The following is a 24,636-nucleotide window of genomic DNA, read 5'->3' as shown; positions in this document are numbered from 1 at the left end:
CTGATCTGGTTCTAGTTCTTATACTGATCTGGTTCTTCTTACACTGTTCTGGTTCTTACACTGATCTGGTTCTAGTTCTTATACTGATCTGGTTCTTCTTACACTGTTCTGGTTCTTACACTGATACAGTTCTGGTTCTTACACTTTGACTGATCTGGTTCTAGGCCTTACACTGATCTGGTTCTAGTTCTTACACTGATCTGGTTCTAGGTCTTACACTGATATGGTTCCTGTTGTTACACTGGACTGGTTCTGGTTGTTACACTGTTCTGGTTTTTACACTAATCTGGTTCTTAGCGTGAACTAGTTCTGGTTCTTATGCTGGTTCTAGTCCTTACATTGATTTGGTTCTGGTTCTTACACTGATCTGGTTCTAGTTATTACACTGATCTGGTTCTAGGTTTTACACTGATCTGGTTCTAGGTCTCACACTGATCTGGTTCTAAGTCTTACACTGATCTGGTTCTAAGTCTTACACTGATCTGGTACTAGTTCTTACACTGATCTGGTTCTAGTTCATACACTGATCTGGTTCTAGTTCTTACACTGATCTGGTTCTTCTTACACTGTTCTGGTTCTGGTTCTTACACTGTAACTGATCTGGTTCTAGGTCTTACACTGATCTGGTTCTAGTTCTTACACTGATCTGGTTCTTCTTACACTGTTCTGGTTCTTACACTGATCTGGTTATTCTTACACTGTTCTGGTTCTAGTTCATACACTGATCTAGTTCTTATACTGATCTGGTTCTTCTTACACTGTTCTGGTTCTTACACTGATCTGGTTCTAGTTCTTATACTGATCTGGTTCTAGTTCATACACTGATCTGGTTCTAGTTCTTACACTGATCTGGTTATTCTTACACTGTTCTGGTTCTAGTTCATACACTGATCTGGTTCTAGTTCTTATACTGATCTGGTTCTTCTTACACTGTTCTGGTTCTTACACTGATCTGGTTCTGGTTCTTACACTGTAACTGATCTGGTTCTAGGTCTTACACTGATCTGGTTCTTCTTACACTTTTCTGGTTCTTATACTGATCTGGTTCTTCTTACACTGTTCTGGTTCTTACGCTGATCTGGTTCTGGTTCTTACACTGTGACTGATCTGGTTCTAGGCCTTACACTGATCTGGTTCTAGTTCTTATACTGATCTGGTTCTAGTTATTACACTGATCTGGTTCTAGGTTTTACACTGATCTGGTTCTAGGTCTCACACTGATCTGGTTCTAAGTCTTACACTGATCTGGTACTAGTTCTTACACTGATCTGGTTCTAGTTCATACACTGATCTGGTTCTAGTTCTTATACTGATCTGGTTCTTCTTACACTATTCTGGTTCTTACACTGATCTGGTTCTGGTTCTTACACTGTGACTGATCTGGTTCTAGGCCTTACACTGATCTGGTTCTAGTTCTTATACTGATCTGGTTCTTCTTACACTGTTCTGGTTCTTACACTGATCTGGTTCTAGTTCTTATACTCATCTGGTTCTTCTTACACTATTCTGGTTCTTACACTGATCTGGTTCTGGTTCTTACACTGTGACTGATCTGGTTCTAGGCCTTACACTGATCTGGTTCTAGTTCTTATACTGATCTGGTTCTTCTTACACTGTTCTGGTTCTTACACTGATCTGGTTCTAGTTCTTATACTGATCTGGTTCTTCTTACACTGTTCTGGTTCTTACACTGATACAGTTCTGGTTCTTACACTTTGACTGATCTGGTTCTAGGCCTTACACTGATCTGGTTCTAGTTCTTACACTGATCTGGTTCTAGGTCTTACACTGATATGGTTCCTGTTGTTACACTGGACTGGTTCTGGTTGTTACACTGTTCTGGTTTTTACACTAATCTGGTTCTTAGCGTGAACTAGTTCTGGTTCTTATGCTGGTTCTAGTCCTTACATTGATTTGGTTCTGGTTCTTACACTGATCTGGTTCTAGTTATTACACTGATCTGGTTCTAGGTTTTACACTGATCTGGTTCTAGGTCTCACACTGATCTGGTTCTAAGTCTTACACTGATCTGGTTCTAAGTCTTACACTGATCTGGTACTAGTTCTTACACTGATCTGGTTCTAGTTCATACACTGATCTGGTTCTAGTTCTTATACTGATCTGGTTCTTCTTACACTATTCTGGTTCTTACACTGATCTGGTTCTGGTTCTTACACTGTGACTGATCTGGTTCTAGGCCTTACACTGATCTGGTTCTAGTTCTTATACTGATCTGGTTCTTCTTACACTGTTCTGGTTCTTACACTGATCTGGTTCTAGTTCTTATACTGATCTGGTTCTTCTTACACTATTCTGGTTCTTACACTGATCTGGTTCTGGTTCTTACACTGTGACTGATCTGGTTCTAGGCCTTACACTGATCTGGTTCTAGTTCTTATACTGATCTGGTTCTTCTTACACTGTTCTGGTTCTTACACAGATCTGGTTCTAGTTCTTACACTGATGTGGTTCTTCTTACACTGTTCTGGTTCTTACACTGATACAGTTCTGGTTCTTACACTTTGACTGATCTGGTTCTAGGCCTTACACTGATCTGGTTCTAGTTCTTACACTGATCTGGTTCTAGGTCTTACACTGATATGGTTCCTGTTGTTACACTGGACTGGTTCTGGTTGTTACACTGTTCTGGTTTTTACATTAATCTGGTTCTTAGAGTGAACTAGTTCTGGTTCTTATGCTGGTTCTAGTCCTTACATTGATTTGGTTCTGGTTCTTACACTGATCTGGTTCTGGTTCTTACACTGTAACTGATCTGGTTCTAGGTCTTACACTGATCTGGTTCTAGTTCTTACACTGATCTGGTTCTTCTTACACTGTTCTGGTTCTTACACTGATCTGGTTATTCTTACACTGTTCTGGTTCTAGTTCATACACTGATCTAGTTCTTATACTGATCTGGTTCTTCTTACACTGTTCTGGTTCTTACACTGATCTGGTTCTAGTTCTTATACTGATCTGGTTCTAGTTCATACACTGATCTGGTTCTAGTTCTTACACTGATCTGGTTATTCTTACACTGTTCTGGTTCTAGTTCATACACTGATCTGGTTCTAGTTCTTATACTGATCTGGTTCTTCTTACACTGTTCTGGTTCTTACACTGATCTGGTTCTGGTTCTTACACTGTAACTGATCTGGTTCTAGGTCTTACACTGATCTGGTTCTTCTTACACTTTTCTGGTTCTTATACTGATCTGGTTCTGGTTCTTACACTGTAACTTATCTGGTTCTAGGTCTTACACTGATCTGGTTCTAGTTCTTACACTGATCTGGTTCTAGTTCATACACTGATCTGGTTCTAGTTCTTACACTGATCTGGTTATTCTTACACTGTTCTGGTTCTAGTTCATACACTGATCTGGTTCTAGTTCTTACACTGATCTGGTTTTTCTTACACTGTTCTGGTTCTAGTTCATACACTGATCTAGTTCTAGTTCTTATACTGATCTGGTTCTTCTTACACTGTTCTGGTTCTTACACTGATCTGGTTCTAGTTCTTATACTGATCTGGTTCTAGTTCATACACTGATCTGGTTATTCTTACACTGTTCTGGTTCTAGTTCATACACTGATCTGGTTCTAGTTCTTACACTGATCTGGTTCTAGTTCTTACACTGTTCTGGTTCTAGGTCTTACACTGATCTGGTTCTAGTTCTTATACTGATCTGGTTCTTCTTACACTGTTCTAGTTCATACACTGATCTGGTTCTAGTTCTTATACTGATCTGGTTCTTCTTACACTGTTCTGGTTCTTACACTGATCTGGTTCTGATTCTTACACTGTAACTGATCTGGTTCTAGGTCTTACACTGATCAGGTTCTAGTTCTTACACTGTTCTGGTTCTTACACTGATGATGTTTGTCGTTGGTGTTTGGTGGCGGATGAAGTGTAGCTGTAGGTATATACGAGTGCGGTGCGTGTGGCCGGGTCGGTATCGTTTTTTCTTTTCTTATATACAGAGATGTCTTTTTAGGTTGTGATTTTTTTGGGGTACATGGAATTTGTTTTCAGTTTATATTTTGTATTTTTCTTTAAAATAAAAGAGCGTTAGAGAGGAGCGGGTGTGGGGAGGCGCGGACGCGGTCACCGGGGACATATTACAGCTGATGTGTGTCAGTCGCCGCTCAGCGATTATTCCATATACTGTCACACTTACGGTTGGTTTGAGGTTTTTTTATCTAATCTTTTTATAAATCGTTAATTAAAATAGATATTCTAGACGTGACCGCTTTCTGCGCTCACATATCCAGTGTACGCCTCTGGTCATCTACATGAATTGTAAGCTCTTGTGGCCACTTTCTAGTCTCTTGCCATTCTAATAAGGAGAGACCTGACAACGCTACACAACTTGTGTGACAATCGGACATTTTTCTAATTCGGATTTACCGCTCGTATTGAATTTTAGTGTAGTGTGCGCTTTGACCATGCTGAGGATGTTGGCAGATTTTGTCCCTGAATCCGTCAGAATTGTGAGTTCAGCTCTGGAGTGTAATGTGTGCTTTGTGTAGATCTCTTGATGCAATGTGGTGATTGGAGATGTCGCTGCGTTGTGCCCCATCTCCAGACCAGTGACTGTATTCTTAGGTGACCGTTTCTTCTGTGTGGAGATAAGGGGCCATTTATTAGGGTTCAGGGAGATATAACGAGGGGATCTCTCTCTCTAGTGATATTTGGGGTCGGCACATGTTGGGACACCACCTGGCTTTACTGCATTATGGCCTTCTTCTCCGCCCCTGTACTGTGGTTCTTAATGTTTCTTGTATTATGTCCTGATGATTTTCCCCCTCGTAGTATAAAGGACTGAACGAGGCGCCCGGGCCGCGCCAATTATTAATGTATTGAGTGTCGGGATACAGGAGCATCAGCCATCAACTTGATCCAACCGTCATCAACGTTTTATTAGACACCATAAGAGCCACAAGTCCGGTATGACATGCCGTAGCGGGCGGAGTGCCCACAGTCCTGGTCCCTTAAGTCCTCATTTTTGGTGGAGGGGCAGGGTTTCCTCCTATAGGTCTCGTCATTATGGCACATTGAACTTCACCCAGTAAAATTACCGGACAATCTCCCAGCACAGGACGGTGGCAGAAATCAGATCCTGAGAGCAGAGCTGTCAATCAGACCTCAGTCCCACCCACATTGAACAGTTCAGCACTGTAAACTTTGGGGAGCAGATAGAGGAGCCGGGCAGGTATATTCTCCATCTTCAGGCAGAAATCCCTGTCTGCTCCCCGGCCTGTGGTGGCCTCCTGTCTGATCTCTTGATCCGCGCTCTAGGCCTGGAGGGGGGTGCAGAAAACGCTGCATTTTCCAGTTAATTCGATGAGATTTCCGCCTCCGTGCCCTCGGTCTGAAGGCTGACAGATCACTAAAATCTTCCCATGTAAGGTCCCCCCTCTGAGGGAAAGGGGCAATAATTCATCATTAGGGCGTCAGAGTCCAGGTGCAGATGAAAACTGATGGAGCCTCCAGCGAGGCAGAGAGAAGGCGCCGCAGCAGAAAATCGTATGTGAAGCCCAATTCCCCGGGTACAAGAGAGAATAATTAAGACAATGTCGCATCACGAGTCCTGTAATGATTATCCATATGCAGAATGTATGGGTCGGAGAAGGCTGCAGACGCTCGTCTTGTGAGCTGGAAAGTTCCCGGCAGCCGAGCGCCGCACCTGACAAGCGCCAAAGAACAGCCGCGTCCAAGGACTTTGTTTAGGTGCAACAAATCATTTGTCCGTTATTAACCCAGAGTCGGTAATTATGCAGATTGCCATCGATTTCCCGGGCTGGATGTGAGATTGAGGTGTGTTGTGAGCGCTGGCGGTGGCGGCGGCGGCGGCTCAGGCCGTGCATTGCTGAGCGCGGCCCATTCATCATGCTGACTGATGGCCGTGTGAGCAGGTCCCGGGTCCCAGTGGTTAATGTAGTGGGTAATTAACTGTCATTTGCCCAGTAATAGGCTGATGATCAATGGTTTGTGTGGAAACAAATTGTAATCAGGGATGTGATAAATGTCTCCGAGTGAGGAAACCGCCACCTGCGGAGCTTCCGAGGGACCCCAGAGCCGGGGAAATTCTCAATGTGTCCGTGTGTCTTGCCTCCTGCAGGAAAGGGTAAAGTTTAACATAAATGTTTCCTCCGGGCCGGTGGTGATCTGCGGCGGCGGCAGCGGCGGTTGAGGTCTACGGTGGTTTGCGTGTCATGTGACTGGGTGAGCCGCTCTGTTCCTTCCATGACTCCCCGTGGGTGCGGGTGCTGACGCTGCGGGATTTCCTAGTTAATCATTCATTGGCGCGTCCTGGTGGCGTCGCTCGGTCGTCCTATATCGCGTCTTCTCTCCCGGCAGCCATCTTTATATTTTCATCTCTTCCGCCATCACATAGACAGTTTACAGCCTCATTTACTTTTATGCTCCATCAGCAGCGACAAGAACAACAAAACCGATGATTTACAAGACTGTTCAGGACAAATCCGCAACTGGTGGGAATATTAACCCCTTCCCTCCCGTACATTAATGCCGCTGGGGCCTTAACGCGAAACACCAGAAATATACAGAACGGGAATAGCACGGGCTGAGAAGCGGAGCCCGCACCATCAGCAACGGTGTAACGTACATCCGACACCCTGCTGCAACGGCCGGCACAGGAAGCCGCTCCGGTCCCAGCCGGCTAACCCCTTAGATGCCGCGGTCAATAGAGACCATGGTATTTACGGTAAGCGGTTAGCCAGGGGGAGGGGGCCCTCTCTGTTACCCTATGGGTTTCCATGGCAGCCAGGGGCCTAATGATGGGCCGCCAGATCTGCGATCTTCGTATCAGACCGTCTTATGGGATGTTTGACAGTTTTTACGGACAGGTTTATTACAGAATTGATCGCACGGTCCAGTCCTATAGTGGAACTAACAAACATCACACGTTTTTGTGAAAAAAAATCACAAATTTCAAAACAAAAATGTTCCCTCTAAAAAATGGCTGCAAATATCCCCCAAAAACGAGACACGAACGACCCAAACGATAAGTGATCATGTTATAAATCCTGCAAATGAGCGGCGTAGAAAGTAACCTGAAAAACAACCCAGACCTGCGGGTCTTTGTTTATCCCGCTGAATAAAAGTTATAGAACGCATTATATGTACCCCAAAATAACGGCGGTAAAAAAACGTACCTGTAAAAACTCCTCATACGGCTTCATAGACAGAGGAAGGGGTTTTCCCAGAACTTGTTAGTCGCGTCGTCCCCATCAATCCACCGAACACTACAAGTAATAAATAATATCCCGACCCGTGAGACGCAGAAAAGAGAGAAAATACCAATAATAAATACAGATCAACCACGAGCGCGGGTTCATAGCGCGGCCATAACACGCCGAGGTTTAACACCAACTCCACGCTGCTGCCGTCGGCTCTTGAAGGCTCGCGCAAATGTTGTTCCTAAACTGTGCTGCCAAACGGAAGTGCCCGCTGCGTAACTTCCTAATAAAAATGAGCTGGCCCCTCCCCTTTTCCTGACTCCTCCCCTTCCTGCGCTGCAGCCATTGATCCCTCCCATGCAGAGCTCCTGGCCTGTGCTTGACAACGTCACCTGTGTACAGGATAGGTGATAGGTGCCTGAGCGCTGGGTCCCGCGTCCCCCAGGAACGGAGTGGCGGTCAGCATGAACGCTGCGTGCTACTCGGCTGTCTAAAGCGGCAGCGTGCAGGCTGCGCGCGGACACGGGACCCCGGTTCTTGTGATCAGACGCAGGATAGGTGATACGTCTTGTTTGTGGGAAAACCCCTTTAAAGCCAAAACTAGGTCATACCCTTAAGGGGTTAACCCTAGATCTGCCCTCATTCCAGGTCATGTGACCCCACAAAAATCAGCGAAATATCTTCAGGACACAACTTCATCACTGACCCCAGATCGTAGATTTTGGCGCCTTTCCAGATTCTTCCGTTATTGTTTTCTATTTACACTCGTTACGCTAAGGATCGCCACAGACTCGAAGGCTGTCAGCCGGACGCCAATATAGACGGCAGCTATCCCTCCCGACCCCCATACACATTATCTGCCGTCGCGGAGGACCCCGTACACATGACATGGCCGGCCGATCCTGCCAAAATCGTCACATTCAGCATCTCGTGTATGTGGCCGCCTTAAAGGGGTTTTCCCATGAGGGACATTTACGACATATCCACAGGATCCCCAGGATCAGTCATAAACGTCAGATGCGGGTCCCACCTCTAGGGGTCCTATCTCTAGAACGGGGCCCCCTAAACCCCGTTCTACTTTTCGTGCTGACGCTTCCTCCCGGTCACTTCCTGATTACATGGTCGGGGGTTACGGAAACAACATAAAATATAGACACCATATTCCTGCCATACACTGCCCATATAGACACCATATTCCTGCCATACACTGCCCATATAGCCACCATATTCCTGCCATACACTGCCCATATAGACACCATATTACTGCTATACACTGCCCATATAGATACCATATTCCTCCCTTACACTGCCCATATAGACACCATATTCCTGCCATACACTGCCCATATAGACACCATATTCCTGCCATACACTGCCCATATAGACACCATATTCCTGCCATACACTGCCCATATAGACACCATATTCCTCCCATACACTGCCCATATAGACACCATATTCCTGCCATACACTGCCCATATAGACACCATATTCCTCCCTTACACTGCCCATATAGACACCATATTCCTGCCATACACTGCCCATATAGACACCATATTCCTGCCATACACTGCCCATATAGACACCATATCCCTGCCATGCACTGCCCATATAGACACCATATTCCTGCCATACACTTCCCATATAGACACCATATTCCTGCCATACACTGCCCATATAGACACCATATTCCTCCCTTACACTGCCCATATAGACACCATATTCCTGCCATACACTGCCCATATAGACACTATATTCCTGCCATACACTACCCATATAGACACCATATTCCTGCCATACACTGCCCATATAGACAACATATTCCTGCCGTACACTGCCCATATAGACACCATATTCCTCCCATACACTGCCCATATAGACACCATATTCCTGCCATACACTGCCCATATAGACACCATATTCCTGCCATACACTGTCCATATAGACACCATATTCCTCCCTTACACTGCCCATATAGACACCATATTCCTGCCATACACTGCCCATATAGACACCATATTCCTACTGTACACTGCCCATATAGACACCATATTCCTCACATACACTGCCCATTTAGACACCATATTCCTGCCGTAAACTGCCCATATAGACACCATATTCCTGCCATACACTGCCCATATAGACACCATATTCCTGCCATACACTGCCCATATAGACACCATATTCCTCCCATACACTGCCCATATAGACACCATATTCCTCCCTTACACTGCCCATATAGACACCATATTCCTGCCGTACACTGCCCATATAGACACCATATTCCTGCCGTACACTGCCCATATAGACACCATATTCCTGCCATACACTGCCCATATAGAAACCATATTCCTCCGATACACTGCCCATATAGACACCATATTCCTGCCATACACTGCCCATATAGACACCATATTCCTGCCATACACTGCCCATATAGACACCATATTCCTGCTATACACTGCCCATATAGCCACCATATTCCTGCCATACACTGCCCATATAGACACCATATTCCTGCTATACACTGCCCATATAGATACCATATTCCTCCCTTACACTGCCCATATAGACACCATATTCCTGCCATACACTGCCCATATAGACACCATATTCCTGCCATACACTGGCCATATAGACACCATATTCCTGCCATACACTGCCCATATAGACACCATATTCCTCCCATACACTGCCCATATAGACACCATATTCCTGCCATACACTGCCCATATAGACACCATATTCCTCCCTTACACTGCCCATATAGACACCATATTCCTGCCATACACTGCCCATATAGACACCATATTCCTGCCATACACTGCCCATATAGACACCATATCCCTGCCATGCACTGCCCATATAGGCACCATATTCTTGCCATACACTTCCCATATAGACACCATATTCCTGCCATACACTGCCCATATAGACACCATATTCCTCCCTTACACTGCCCATATAGACACCATATTCCTGCCATACACTGCCCATATAGACACTATATTCCTGCCATACACTACCCATATAGACACCATATTCCTGCCATACACTGCCCATATAGACACCATATTCCTGCCATACACTGCCCATATAGACACCATATTCCTCCCATACACTGCCCATATAGACACCATATTCCTCCCTTACACTGCCCATATAGACACCATATTCCTGCCATACACTGCCCATATAGACACCATATTCCTGCCATACACTGTCCATATAGACACCATATTCCTCCCTTACACTGCCCATATAGACACCATATTCCTGCCATACACTGCCCATGTAGACACCATATTCCTACCGTACACTGCCCATATAGACACCATATTCCTCCCATACACTGCCCATTTAGACACCATATTCCTGCCGTAAACTGCCCATATAGACACCATATTCCTGCCATACACTGCCCATATAGACACCATATTCCTGCCATACACTGCCCATATAGACACCATATTCCTCCCATACACTGCCCATATAGACACCATATTCCTCCCTTACACTGCCCATATAGACACCATATTCCTGCCGTACACTGCCCATATAGACACCATATTCCTGCCGTACACTGCCCATATAGACACCATATTCCTGCCATACACTGCCCATATAGAAACCATATTCCTCCGATACACTGCCCATATAGACACCATATTCCTGCCATACACTGCCCATATAGACACCATATTCCTGCCATATACTGCCCATATAGACACCATATTCCTGCCATACACTGCCCATATAGACACCATATTCCTGCCATACACTGTCCATATAGACACCATATTCCTGCCATACACTGCACATATAGACACCATATTCCTGCCATACACTGCCCATATAGACACCATATTCCTGCCATACACTGCCCATATAGACACAATATTCCTCCCATACACTGCCCATATAGACACCATATTCCTGCCATACACTGTCCATATAGACACCATATTCCTGCCATACACTGTCCATATAGACACCATATTCCTGCCATACACTGCCCATATAGACACCATATTCCTCCCATACACTGCTCATATAAACACCATATTCCTGCCATACACTGCCCTTATAGACACCATATTCCTGCCATACACTGTCCATATAGACACCATATTCCTGCCATACACTGCCCATATAGACACCATATTCCTCCCATACACTGCTCATATAAACACCATATTCCTCCCATACACTTCCCATATAGACACCATATTCCTGCCATACACTGTCCATATAGACACCATATTCCTGCCATACACTGCCCATATAGACACCATATTCCTGCCATACACTGTCCATATAGACACCATATTCCTGCCATACACTGTCCATATAGGCACCATATTCCTCCCATACACTGCTCATATAAACACCATATTCCTGCCATACACTGTCCATATAGACACCATATTCCTGCCATACACTGCCCATATAGACACCATATTCCTCCCTTACACTGCCCATATAGACACCATATTCCTCCCATACACTGCTCATATAAACACCATATTCCTGCCATACACTGCCCATATAGACACCATATTCCTGCCATACACTGCCCATATAGACACCATATTCCTGCCATACAATACCCATATAGACACCATATTCCTGCCATACACTGCCCATATAGACACCATATTCCTCCCATACACTGCCCATATAGACACCATATTCCTCCAATACACTGCCCTTATAGACACCATATTCCTGCCATACACTGCCCATATAGACACCATATTCCTGCCATACACTGCCCATATACACCATATTCCTGCCATACACTGCCCATATAGACACCATATTCCTGCCATACACTGCCCATATAGACACCATATTCCTGACATACACTGTCCATATAGACACCATATTCCTGCCATACACTGCCCATATAGACACCATATTCCTGCCATACACTGTCCATATAGACACCATATTCCTGCCATACACTGTCCATATAGACACCATATTCCTCCCATACACTGCTCATATAAACACCATATTCCTTCCATACACTGCCCGTATAGACACCATATTCCTGCCATACACTGCTCATATAAACACCATATTCCTGCCATACACTGCCCATATAGACACCATATTCCTGCCATACACTGCCCATATAGACACCATATTCCTCCCATACACTGCCCATATAGACACCATATTCCTGCCATACACTGTCCATAAAGACACCATATTCCTGCCATACACTGCCCATATAGACACCATATTCCTGCCATACACTGTCCATATAGACACCATATTCCTGCCATACACTGCCCATATAGACACCATATTCCTATCATACATTGCCCATATAGACACCATATTCCTCCCATACACTGCCCATATAGACACCATATTCCTGCCATACACTGCCCATATAGACACCAGATTCCTGCCATACACTGCCCATATAGACACCATATTCCTACCATACACTGCCCATATAGACACCATATTCCTGCCATACACTGCCCATATAGACACCATATTCCTGCCATACACTGCCCATATAGACACCATATTCCTCCCTTACACTGCCCATATAGACACCATATTCCTCCCATACACTGCCCATATAGACACCATATTCCTGCCGTACGCTGTCCATATAGACACCATATTCCTGCCTTACACTGCCCATATAGAAACCATATTCCTGCCATACACTGCCCATATAGACACCATATTCCTCCCATACACTGCCCATATAGACACCATATTCCTCCCTTACACTGCCCATATAGACACCATATTCCTCCCATACACTGCCCATATAGACACCATATTCCTGCCATACACTACCCATATAGACACCATATTCCTGCCATACACTGCCCATATAGACACCATATTCTTCCCATACACTGCCCATATAGACACCATATTCCTGCCATACACTGCCCATATAGACACCATATTCCTCCCATACACTGCCCATATAGACACCATATTCCTGCCATACACTGCCCATATAGACACCATATTCCTCCCTTACACTGCCCATATAGACACCATATTCCTGCCATACACTGCCCATATAGACACCATATTCCTGCCATACACTGCCCATATAGACACCATATCCCTGCCATGCACTGCCCATATAGGCACCATATTCTTGCCATACACTTCCCATATAGACACCATATTCCTGCCATACACTGCCCATATAGACACCATATTCCTCCCTTACACTGCCCATATAGACACCATATTCCTGCCATACACTGCCCATATAGACACTATATTCCTGCCATACACTACCCATATAGACACCATATTCCTGCCATACACTGCCCATATAGACACCATATTCCTGCCATACACTGCCCATATAGACACCATATTCCTCCCATACACTGCCCATATAGACACCATATTCCTCCCTTACACTGCCCATATAGACACCATATTCCTGCCATACACTGCCCATATAGACACCATATTCCTGCCATACACTGTCCATATAGACACCATATTCCTCCCTTACACTGCCCATATAGACACCATATTCCTGCCATACACTGCCCATGTAGACACCATATTCCTACCGTACACTGCCCATATAGACACCATATTCCTCCCATACACTGCCCATTTAGACACCATATTCCTGCCGTAAACTGCCCATATAGACACCATATTCCTGCCATACACTGCCCATATAGACACCATATTCCTGCCATACACTGCCCATATAGACACCATATTCCTCCCATACACTGCCCATATAGACACCATATTCCTCCCTTACACTGCCCATATAGACACCATATTCCTGCCGTACACTGCCCATATAGACACCATATTCCTGCCGTACACTGCCCATATAGACACCATATTCCTGCCATACACTGCCCATATAGAAACCATATTCCTCCGATACACTGCCCATATAGACACCATATTCCTGCCATACACTGCCCATATAGACACCATATTCCTGCCATATACTGCCCATATAGACACCATATTCCTGCCATACACTGCCCATATAGACACCATATTCCTGCCATACACTGTCCATATAGACACCATATTCCTGCCATACACTGCACATATAGACACCATATTCCTGCCATACACTGCCCATATAGACACCATATTCCTGCCATACACTGCCCATATAGACACAATATTCCTCCCATACACTGCCCATATAGACACCATATTCCTGCCATACACTGTCCATATAGACACCATATTCCTGCCATACACTGTCCATATAGACACCATATTCCTGCCATACACTGCCCATATAGACACCATATTCCTCCCATACACTGCTCATATAAACACCATATTCCTGCCATACACTGCCCTTATAGACACCATATTCCTGCCATACACTGTCCATATAGACACCATATTCCTGCCATACACTGCCCATATAGACACCATATTCCTCCCATACACTGCTCATATAAACACCATATTCCTCCCATACACTTCCCATATAGACACCATATTCCTGCCATACACTGTCCATATAGACACCATATTCCTGCCATACACTGCCCATATAGACACCATATTCCTGCCATACACTGTCCATATAGACACCATATTCCTGCCATACACTGTCCATATAGGCACCATATTCCTCCCATACACTGCTCATATAAACACCATATTCCTGCCATACACTGTCCATATAGACACCATATTCCTGCCATACACTGCCCATATAGACACCATATTCCTCCCTTACACTGCCCATATAGACACCATATTCCTCCCATACACTGCTCATATAAACACCATATTCCTGCCATACACTGCCCATATAGACACCATATTCCTGCCATACACTGCCCATATAGACACCATATTCCTGCCATACAATACCCATATAGACACCATATTCCTGCCATACACTGCCCATATAGACACCATATTCCTCCCATACACTGCCCATATAGACACCATATTCCTCCAATACACTGCCCTTATAGACACCATATTCCTGCCATACACTGCCCATATAGACACCATATTCCTGCCATACACTGCCCATATACACCATATTCCTGCCATACACTGCCCATATAGACACCATATTCCTGCCATACACTGCCCATATAGACACCATATTCCTGACATACACTGTCCATATAGACACCATATTCCTGCCATACACTGCCCATATAGACACCATATTCCTGCCATACACTGTCCATATAGACACCATATTCCTGCCATACACTGTCCATATAGACACCATATTCCTCCCATACACTGCTCATATAAACACCATATTCCTTCCATACACTGCCCGTATAGACACCATATTCCTGCCATACACTGCTCATATAAACACCATATTCCTGCCATACACTGCCCATATAGACACCATATTCCTGCCATACACTGCCCATATAGACACCATATTCCTCCCATACACTGCCCATATAGACACCATATTCCTGCCATACACTGTCCATAAAGACACCATATTCCTGCCATACACTGCCCATATAGACACCATATTCCTGCCATACACTGTCCATATAGACACCATATTCCTGCCATACACTGCCCATATAGACACCATATTCCTATCATACATTGCCCATATAGACACCATATTCCTCCCATACACTGCCCATATAGACACCATATTCCTGCCATACACTGCCCATATAGACACCAGATTCCTGCCATACACTGCCCATATAGACACCATATTCCTACCATACACTGCCCATATAGACACCATATTCCTGACATACACTGCCCATATAGACACCATATTCCTGCCATACACTGCCCATATAGACACCATATTCCTCCCTTACACTGCCCATATAGACACCATATTCCTCCCATACACTGCCCATATAGACACCATATTCCTGCCGTACGCTGTCCATATAGACACCATATTCCTGCCATACACTGCCCATATAGAAACCATATTCCTCCCATACACTGCCCATATAGACACCATATTCCTCCCATACACTGCCCATATAGACACCATATTCCTCCCTTACACTGCCCATATAGACACCATATTCCTCCCATACACTGTCCATATAGACACCATATTCCTGCCATACACTGCTCATATAAACACCATATTCCTGCCATACACTGCCCATATAGACACCATATTCCTGCCATACACTGCCCATATAGACACCATATTCCTGCCATACACTACCCATATAGACAACATATTCCTGTCATACACTGCCCATATAGACACCATATTCTTCCCATACACTGCCCATATAGACGCCATATTCCTCCAATACACTGCCCATATAGACACCATATTCCTGACATACACTGTCCATATAGACACCATATTCCTGCCATACACTGCCCATATAGACACCATATTCCTGCCATACACTGCCCATATAGACACCATATTCCTGCCATACACTGCCCATATAGAAACCATATTCCTCCCATACACTGCCCATATAGACACCATATTTCTCCCTTACACTGCCCATATAGACACCATATTCCTGCCATACACTGCCCATATAGACACCATATTCCTCCCATACACTGCTCATATAAACACCATATTCCTGCCATACACTGCCCATATAGACACCATATTCCTGACATACACTGTCCATATAGACACCATATTCCTGCCATACACTGCCCATATAGACACCATATTCCTGCCATACACTGTCTATATAGACACCATATTCCTGCCATACACTGTCCATATAGACACCATATTCCTCCCATACACTGCTCATATAAACACCATATTCCTCCAATACACTGCTCATATAAACACCATATTCCTGCCATACACTGCCCATATAGACACCATATTCCTCCCATACACTGCTCATATAAACACCATATTCCTGCCATACACTGCTCATATAAACACCATATTCCTCCCATACACTGCCCATATAGACACCATATTCCTGCCATACACTACCCATATAGACACCATATTCCTGCCATACACTGCCCATATAGACACCATATTCTTCCCATACACTGCCCATATAGACACCATATTCCTGCCATACACTACCCATATAGACACCCTATTCCTGCCATACACTGCCCATATAGACACCATATTCTTCCCATACACTGCCCATATAGACACCATATTCCTGCCATACACTGCCCATATAGACACCATATTCCTGACATACACTGTCCATATAGACACCATATTCCTGCCATACACTGCCCATATAGACACCATATTCCTGCCATACACTGTCTATATAGACACCATATTCCTGCCATACACTGTCCATATAGACACCATATTCCTCCCATACACTGCTCATATAAACACCATATTCCTCCCATACACTGCTCATATAAACACCATATTCCTGCCATACACTGCCCATATAGACACCATATTCCTGCCATACACTGCTCATATAAACACCATATTCCTCCCATACACTGCCCATATAGACACCATATTCCTGCCATACACTGCCCATATAGACACCATATTCCTGCCATACACTGTCCATATAGACACCATATTCCTCCCATACACTGCCCATATAGACACCATATTCCTGCCGTACACTGCCCATATAGACACCATATTCCTGCCGTACACTGCCCATATAGACACCATATTCCTCCCATACACTGCCCATATAGACACCATATTCCTCCCATACACTGCCCATATAGACACCATATTCCTGCCATACACTGTCCATATAGACACCATATTCCTGCCATACACTGCCCATATAGACACCATATTCCTGCCATACACTGCCCATATAGACATCAGATTCCTGCCATACACTGCCCATATAGACACCATATTCCTACCATACACTGCCCATATAGACACCATATTCCTGCCATACACTGCCCATATAGACACCATATTCCTGCCATACACTGCCCATATAGACACCATATTCCTCCCTTACACTGCCCATATAGACACCATATTCCTGCCGTACACTGCCCATATAGACACCATATTCCTGCCATACACTGCCCGTATAGACACCATATTCCTCCCATACACTGCCCATATAGACACCATATTCCTGCCATACACTGCCCATATAGACACCATATTCCTCACATACACTGCCCATATAGACACCATATTACTGCCGTACACTGCCCATATAGACACCATATTCCTGCCATACACTGCCCATATAGACACCATATTCCTGCCGTACACTGCCCATATAGACACCATATTCCTCCCATACACTGCCCATATAGACACCATATTCCTGCCATACACTGCCCTTATAGACACCATATTCCTGCCATACACTGCCCATATAGACACCATATTCCTGTCATACACTGCCCATATAGACACCATATTCCTGCCATACACTGCCCATATAGACACCATATTCCTGCCGTACACTGCCCATATAGACACCATATTCCTGCCATACACTGCCCATATAGACACCATATTCCTGCCGTACACTGCCCATATAGACACCATATTCCTGCCATACACTGCCCATATAGACACCATATTCCTCACATACACTGCCCATATAGACACCATATTACTGCCGTACACTGCCCATATAGACACCATATTCCTGCCATACACTGCCCATATAGACACCATATTCCTGCCGTACACTGCCCATATAGACACCATATTCCTGCCGTACACTACCCATATAGACACCATATTCCTGCCATACACTGCCCATATAGACACCATATTCCTGCCATACACTGCCCATATTGACACCATATTCCTGCCATACACTGCCCATATAGACACCATATTCCTGCCGTACACTGCCCATATAGACACCATATTCCTCCCATACACTGCCCATATATACACCATATTCCTGCCATACACTGCCCATATAGACACCATATTCCTGCCATACACTGCCCATATAGACACCATATTCCTGCCATACACTTCCCATATAGACACCATATTCCTGCCATACACTGCCCATATAGACACCATATTCCTGCCATACACTGTCCATATAGACACCATATTCCTGCCATACACTGCCCATATAGACACCATATTCCTCCCATACACTGCTCATATAAACACCATATTCCTGCCATACACTGCCCTTATAGACACCATATTCCTCCCTTACACTGCCCATATAGACACCATATTCCTGCCATACACTGCCCATATAGACACCATATTCCTGCCATACACTGCCCATATAGACACCATATTCCTCCCATACACTGCCCATATAGACACCATATTCCTCCCTTACACTGCCCATATAGACACCATATTCCTCCAATACACTGCCCATATAGACACCATATTCCTCCAATACACTGCCCATATAGACACCATATTCCTCCCATACACTGCCCATATAGACACCATATTCCTGCCATACACTGTCCATATAGACACCATATTCCTGCCATACACTGTCCATATAGACACCATATTCCTGCCATACACTGCCCATATAGACACCATATTCCTCCCATACACTGCTCATATAAACACCATATTCCTGCCATACACTGCCCTTATAGACACCATATTCCTGCCATACACTGTCCATATAGACACCATATTCCTGCCATACACTGCCCATATAGACACCATATTCCTCCCATACACTGCTCATATAAACACCATATTCCTCCCATACACTGCCCATATAGACACCATATTCCTGCCATACACTGTCCATATAGACACCATATTCCTGCCATACACTGCCCATATAGACACCATATTCCTGCCATACACTGTCCATATAGACACCATATTCCTGCCATACACTGTCCATATAGGCACCATATTCCTCCCATACACTGCTCATATAAACACCATATTCCTGCCATACACTGTCCATATAGACACCATATTCCTGCCATACACTGCCCATATAGACACCATATTCCTCCCTTACACTGCCCATATAGACACCATATTCCTCCCATACACTGCTCATATAAACACCATATTCCTGCCATACACTGCCCATATAGACACCATATTCCTGCCATACACTGCCCATATAGACACCATATTCCTGCCATACAATACCCATATAGACACCATATTCCTGCCATACACTGCCCATATAGACACCATATTCCTCCCATACACTGCCCATATAGACACCATATTCCTCCAATACACTGCCCTTATAGACACCATATTCCTGCCATACACTGCCCATATAGACACCATATTCCTGCCATACACTGCCCATATACACCATATTCCTGCCATACACTGCCCATATAGACACCATATTCCTGCCATACACTGTCTATATAGACACCATATTCCTGCCATACACTGTCCATATAGACACCATATTCCTCCCATACACTGCTCATATAAACACCATATTCCTCCCATACACTGCTCATATAAACACCATATTCCTGCCATACACTGCCCATATAGACACCATATTCCTGCCATACACTGCTCATATAAACACCATATTCCTCCCATACACTGCCCATATAGACACCATATTCCTGCCATACACTGCCCATATAGACACCATATTCCTGCCATACACTGTCCATATAGACACCATATTCCTCCCATACACTGCCCATATAGACACCATATTCCTGCCGTACACTGCCCATATAGACACCATATTCCTGCCGTACACTGCCCATATAGACACCATATTCCTCCCATACACTGCCCATATAGACACCATATTCCTCCCATACACTGCCCATATAGACACCATATTCCTGCCATACACTGTCCATATAGACACCATATTCCTGCCATACACTGCCCATATAGACACCATATTCCTGCCATACACTGCCCATATAGACATCAGATTCCTGCCATACACTGCCCATATAGACACCATATTCCTACCATACACTGCCCATATAGACACCATATTCCTGCCATACACTGCCCATATAGACACCATATTCCTGCCATACACTGCCCATATAGACACCATATTCCTCCCTTACACTGCCCATATAGACACCATATTCCTGCCGTACACTGCCCATATAGACACCATATTCCTGCCATACACTGCCCATATAGACACCATATTCCTGCCATACACTGCCCATATAGACACCATATTCCTGTCATACACTGCCCATATAGACACCATATTCCTGCCATACACTGCCCATATAGACACCATATTCCTGCCGTACACTGCCCATATAGACACCATATTCCTGCCATACACTGCCCATATAGACACCATATTCCTGCCGTACACTGCCCATATAGACACCATATTCCTGCCATACACTGCCCATATAGACACCATATTCCTCACATACACTGCCCATATAGACACCATATTACTGCCGTACACTGCCCATATAGACACCATATTCCTGCCATACACTGCCCATATAGACACCATATTCCTGCCGTACACTGCCCATATAGACACCATATTCCTGCCATACACTGCCCATATAGACACCATATTCCTGCCATACACTGCCCTTATAGACACCATATTCCTGCCATACACTGCCCATATAGACACCATATTCCTGTCATACACTGCCCATATATACACCATATTCCTGCCATACACTGCCCATATAGACACCATATTCCTGCCATACACTGCCCATATAGACACCATATTCCTGCCATACACTTCCCATATAGACACCATATTCCTGCCATACACTGCCCATATAGACACCATATTCCTGCCATACACTGCCCATATAGACACCATATTCCTGCCATACACTGCCCATATTGACACCATATTCCTGCCATACACTGCCCATATAGACACCATATTCCTGCCATACACTGCCCATATAGACACCATATTCCTGCCATACACTGCCCATATAGACACCATATTCCTGCCATACACTGTCCATATAGACACCATATTCCTGCCATACACTGCCCATATAGACACCATATTCCTCCCATACACTGCTCATATAAACACCATATTCCTGCCATACACTGCCCTTATAGACACCATATTCCTCCCTTACACTGCCCATATAGACACCATATTCCTGCCATACACTGCCCATATAGACACCATATTCCTGCCATACACTGCCCATATAGACACCATATTCCTCCCATACACTGCCCATATAGACACCATATTCCTCCCTTACACTGCCCATATAGACACCATATTCCTCCAATACACTGCCCATATAGACACCATATTCCTCCAATACACTGCCCATATAGACACCATATTCCTCCCATACACTGCCCATATATACACCATATTCCTGCCATACACTGCCCATATAGACACCATATTCCTGCCGTACACTACCCATATAGACACCATATTCCTGCCGTACACTGCCCATATAGACACCATATTCCTGCCGTACACTGGGGTTAGTGTCCTCCAGTTCTTTTCTGTGCACTTGACGCATCATAAATCTCTGTCAACGTTCAATACTGATGTTGTTATATCCGCCATTATTAATGTAGGGGCTATAGGTGATAGAAACGGATCAGAGATACCTTGTCATAAATGACTTCCCAAATATAAGTGTAGAAGAGGGAAAAATCCCTGAAATACTGATGATTGGCCGATTCATCTCAGTAGAGATAACCCTCATCATTATTACAGTTAGTAGTAGGATAACCACCCTCATCATTAGTATAGTTAGTGGTAGTATAACCACCATCATCATTATTATAGTTAGTAGTAGGATAACCACCATCATCACTGAGTTATTCATGTTCTGTACTTTCTTCTTTGCGCAGGTTGTTTGGTGTGACGGGGAATTGTGCAGCGTGCAGTAAACTGATCCCCGCCTTTGAGATGGTGATGCGTGCGAAGGACAATGTCTACCACCTGGACTGCTTCGCCTGTCAGCTGTGTAATCAGAGGTGGGTGGAGTCTGCGGGATTATTACACCCATCATCTGACGGTACAAGTCCTCACATAGCAGTGTCCGTAATAACGACATCTAAACTAGTCACATGTCCTGCGCAGGTTATTACAGTCTATTACTCCCTGGTACCAGCCAGCTCAGGCTGGGGGAGGATGACTGTAGGACAGGTGATTACAATCTATTGTTCTCTGTTATCAGACATGTCAGGCTGGGGGGAGGATGACTGTAGGACAGGTGATTACAATCTATTGTTCTCTGTTATCAGACATGTCAGGCTGGGGGAGGATGACTGTAGGACAGGTGATTACAATCTATTGTTCTCTGTTATCAGACATGTCAGGCTGGGGGGGATGACTGTAGGACAGGTGAATACAATCTATTGTTCTCTGTTATCAGACATGTCAGGCTGGGGGGGATGACTGTAGGACAGGTGATTACAATATATTGTTCTCTGTTATCAAACATGATTGCAGAGGAAAAAATGGGATATGAACGGCGCTGCAACTCAAGAATGATGCTTGGAATGGTTATAATGATATGATCTTTTATTCAATAGGCTACGCGTTTCAATGCCGCACCGGCATCTTCCTCAGGCCATATAAATTTCAATTGAAACAACACTCCTTAAATACAACATGCTGCCAAAAAAACCGCCAATGTGATCAAGGTCAGAGTGCATCAGTGACGTCATCGATACAAAAGATTTAAATAGACAAAAAACAAAAAATAAATATATAAAAATAGACAAGTGCAAAACCAATAGTAACACAATAAATGACATCATGAGTTAAAAAGATAATAAACATAACAAATAAGAACATTGTACCATGAAAATGCTATCAAGGAATTTCAGAGAAATAGAAGTCGGGAACTGCAAAAAAATACATACTATTTGCTATTTGCGTCAGTTTGGTATTTACAAACACAACGATTTTTATCAAAATAAACATCTAGTACTTTAATAAATAGGATGGAAAAGAAGAAAAGGACCAGTTTAAACGAATAAACCTCTGAATACATGTATATTTTGTATTTCTCAGCGTGTATAAACTTGAGAAACTAGATATCAAACAACTCAAAAGGAGGTTCGGGATGCCGTAAAGAAGACAACTATTTTAATATCTGAAATCGGAATAATCATATATATATAAAAATATACATAAACCCTCAAGAGATCCAATCGGATGCTCAATAATGTAAATGCGGCAATTGCAAAATATGATAAAAAATATGAAATATACAAAAGGATACACAAATCATGATAAAAAATGCACTAAGTAAAAAATTAATTAAGAACCAATACCGTGATGTAAGCATTACAAATTAATATAAGATGCCTCATTGGGGGACTAACTATAATTTACTGAAATATTTATTCCATGGAAAATTCATACACAGATAAAAGTTACAATTAATGATAAAAACTGGAGAATTAAAAAAAAAAATTTGAAATAAAAAGGAGATATGAAATGAGAAAATTTACCAAATATACATGTATATAAAAAACACACATAAAAATATATATAAAAAAGTTGAAAAAACACAAACCACAGTCATAGACCCC

General features: G+C 44.0%; 1 protein-coding gene across 3 annotated transcripts in view; it reads left to right on the top strand.

Moving 5' to 3' along the window:
• LMO3 (LIM domain only 3) overlaps nucleotides 1–24,636 on the top strand; it is a 110,504-nt gene that overhangs the window by 69,638 nt on the left and 16,230 nt on the right. For all 3 annotated transcript variants that reach the window (XM_075847322.1, XM_075847320.1, XM_075847321.1), the window contains exon 3: nucleotides 22,942–23,067. In XM_075847322.1, coding sequence (XP_075703437.1) covers nucleotides 22,942–23,067 — 126 coding nt within the window. The remainder of the gene's footprint in view (nucleotides 1–22,941; nucleotides 23,068–24,636) is intronic.

This window comes from Rhinoderma darwinii (assembly GCF_050947455.1).
Source record: "Rhinoderma darwinii isolate aRhiDar2 chromosome 3 unlocalized genomic scaffold, aRhiDar2.hap1 SUPER_3_unloc_18, whole genome shotgun sequence".
In the NCBI taxonomy this organism is placed as follows: Eukaryota; Metazoa; Chordata; class Amphibia; order Anura; family Rhinodermatidae; genus Rhinoderma; species Rhinoderma darwinii.
The sequence above is the reverse complement of the archived record's forward strand: the minus strand, read 5'-3'. Positions and strand labels throughout refer to the sequence as shown.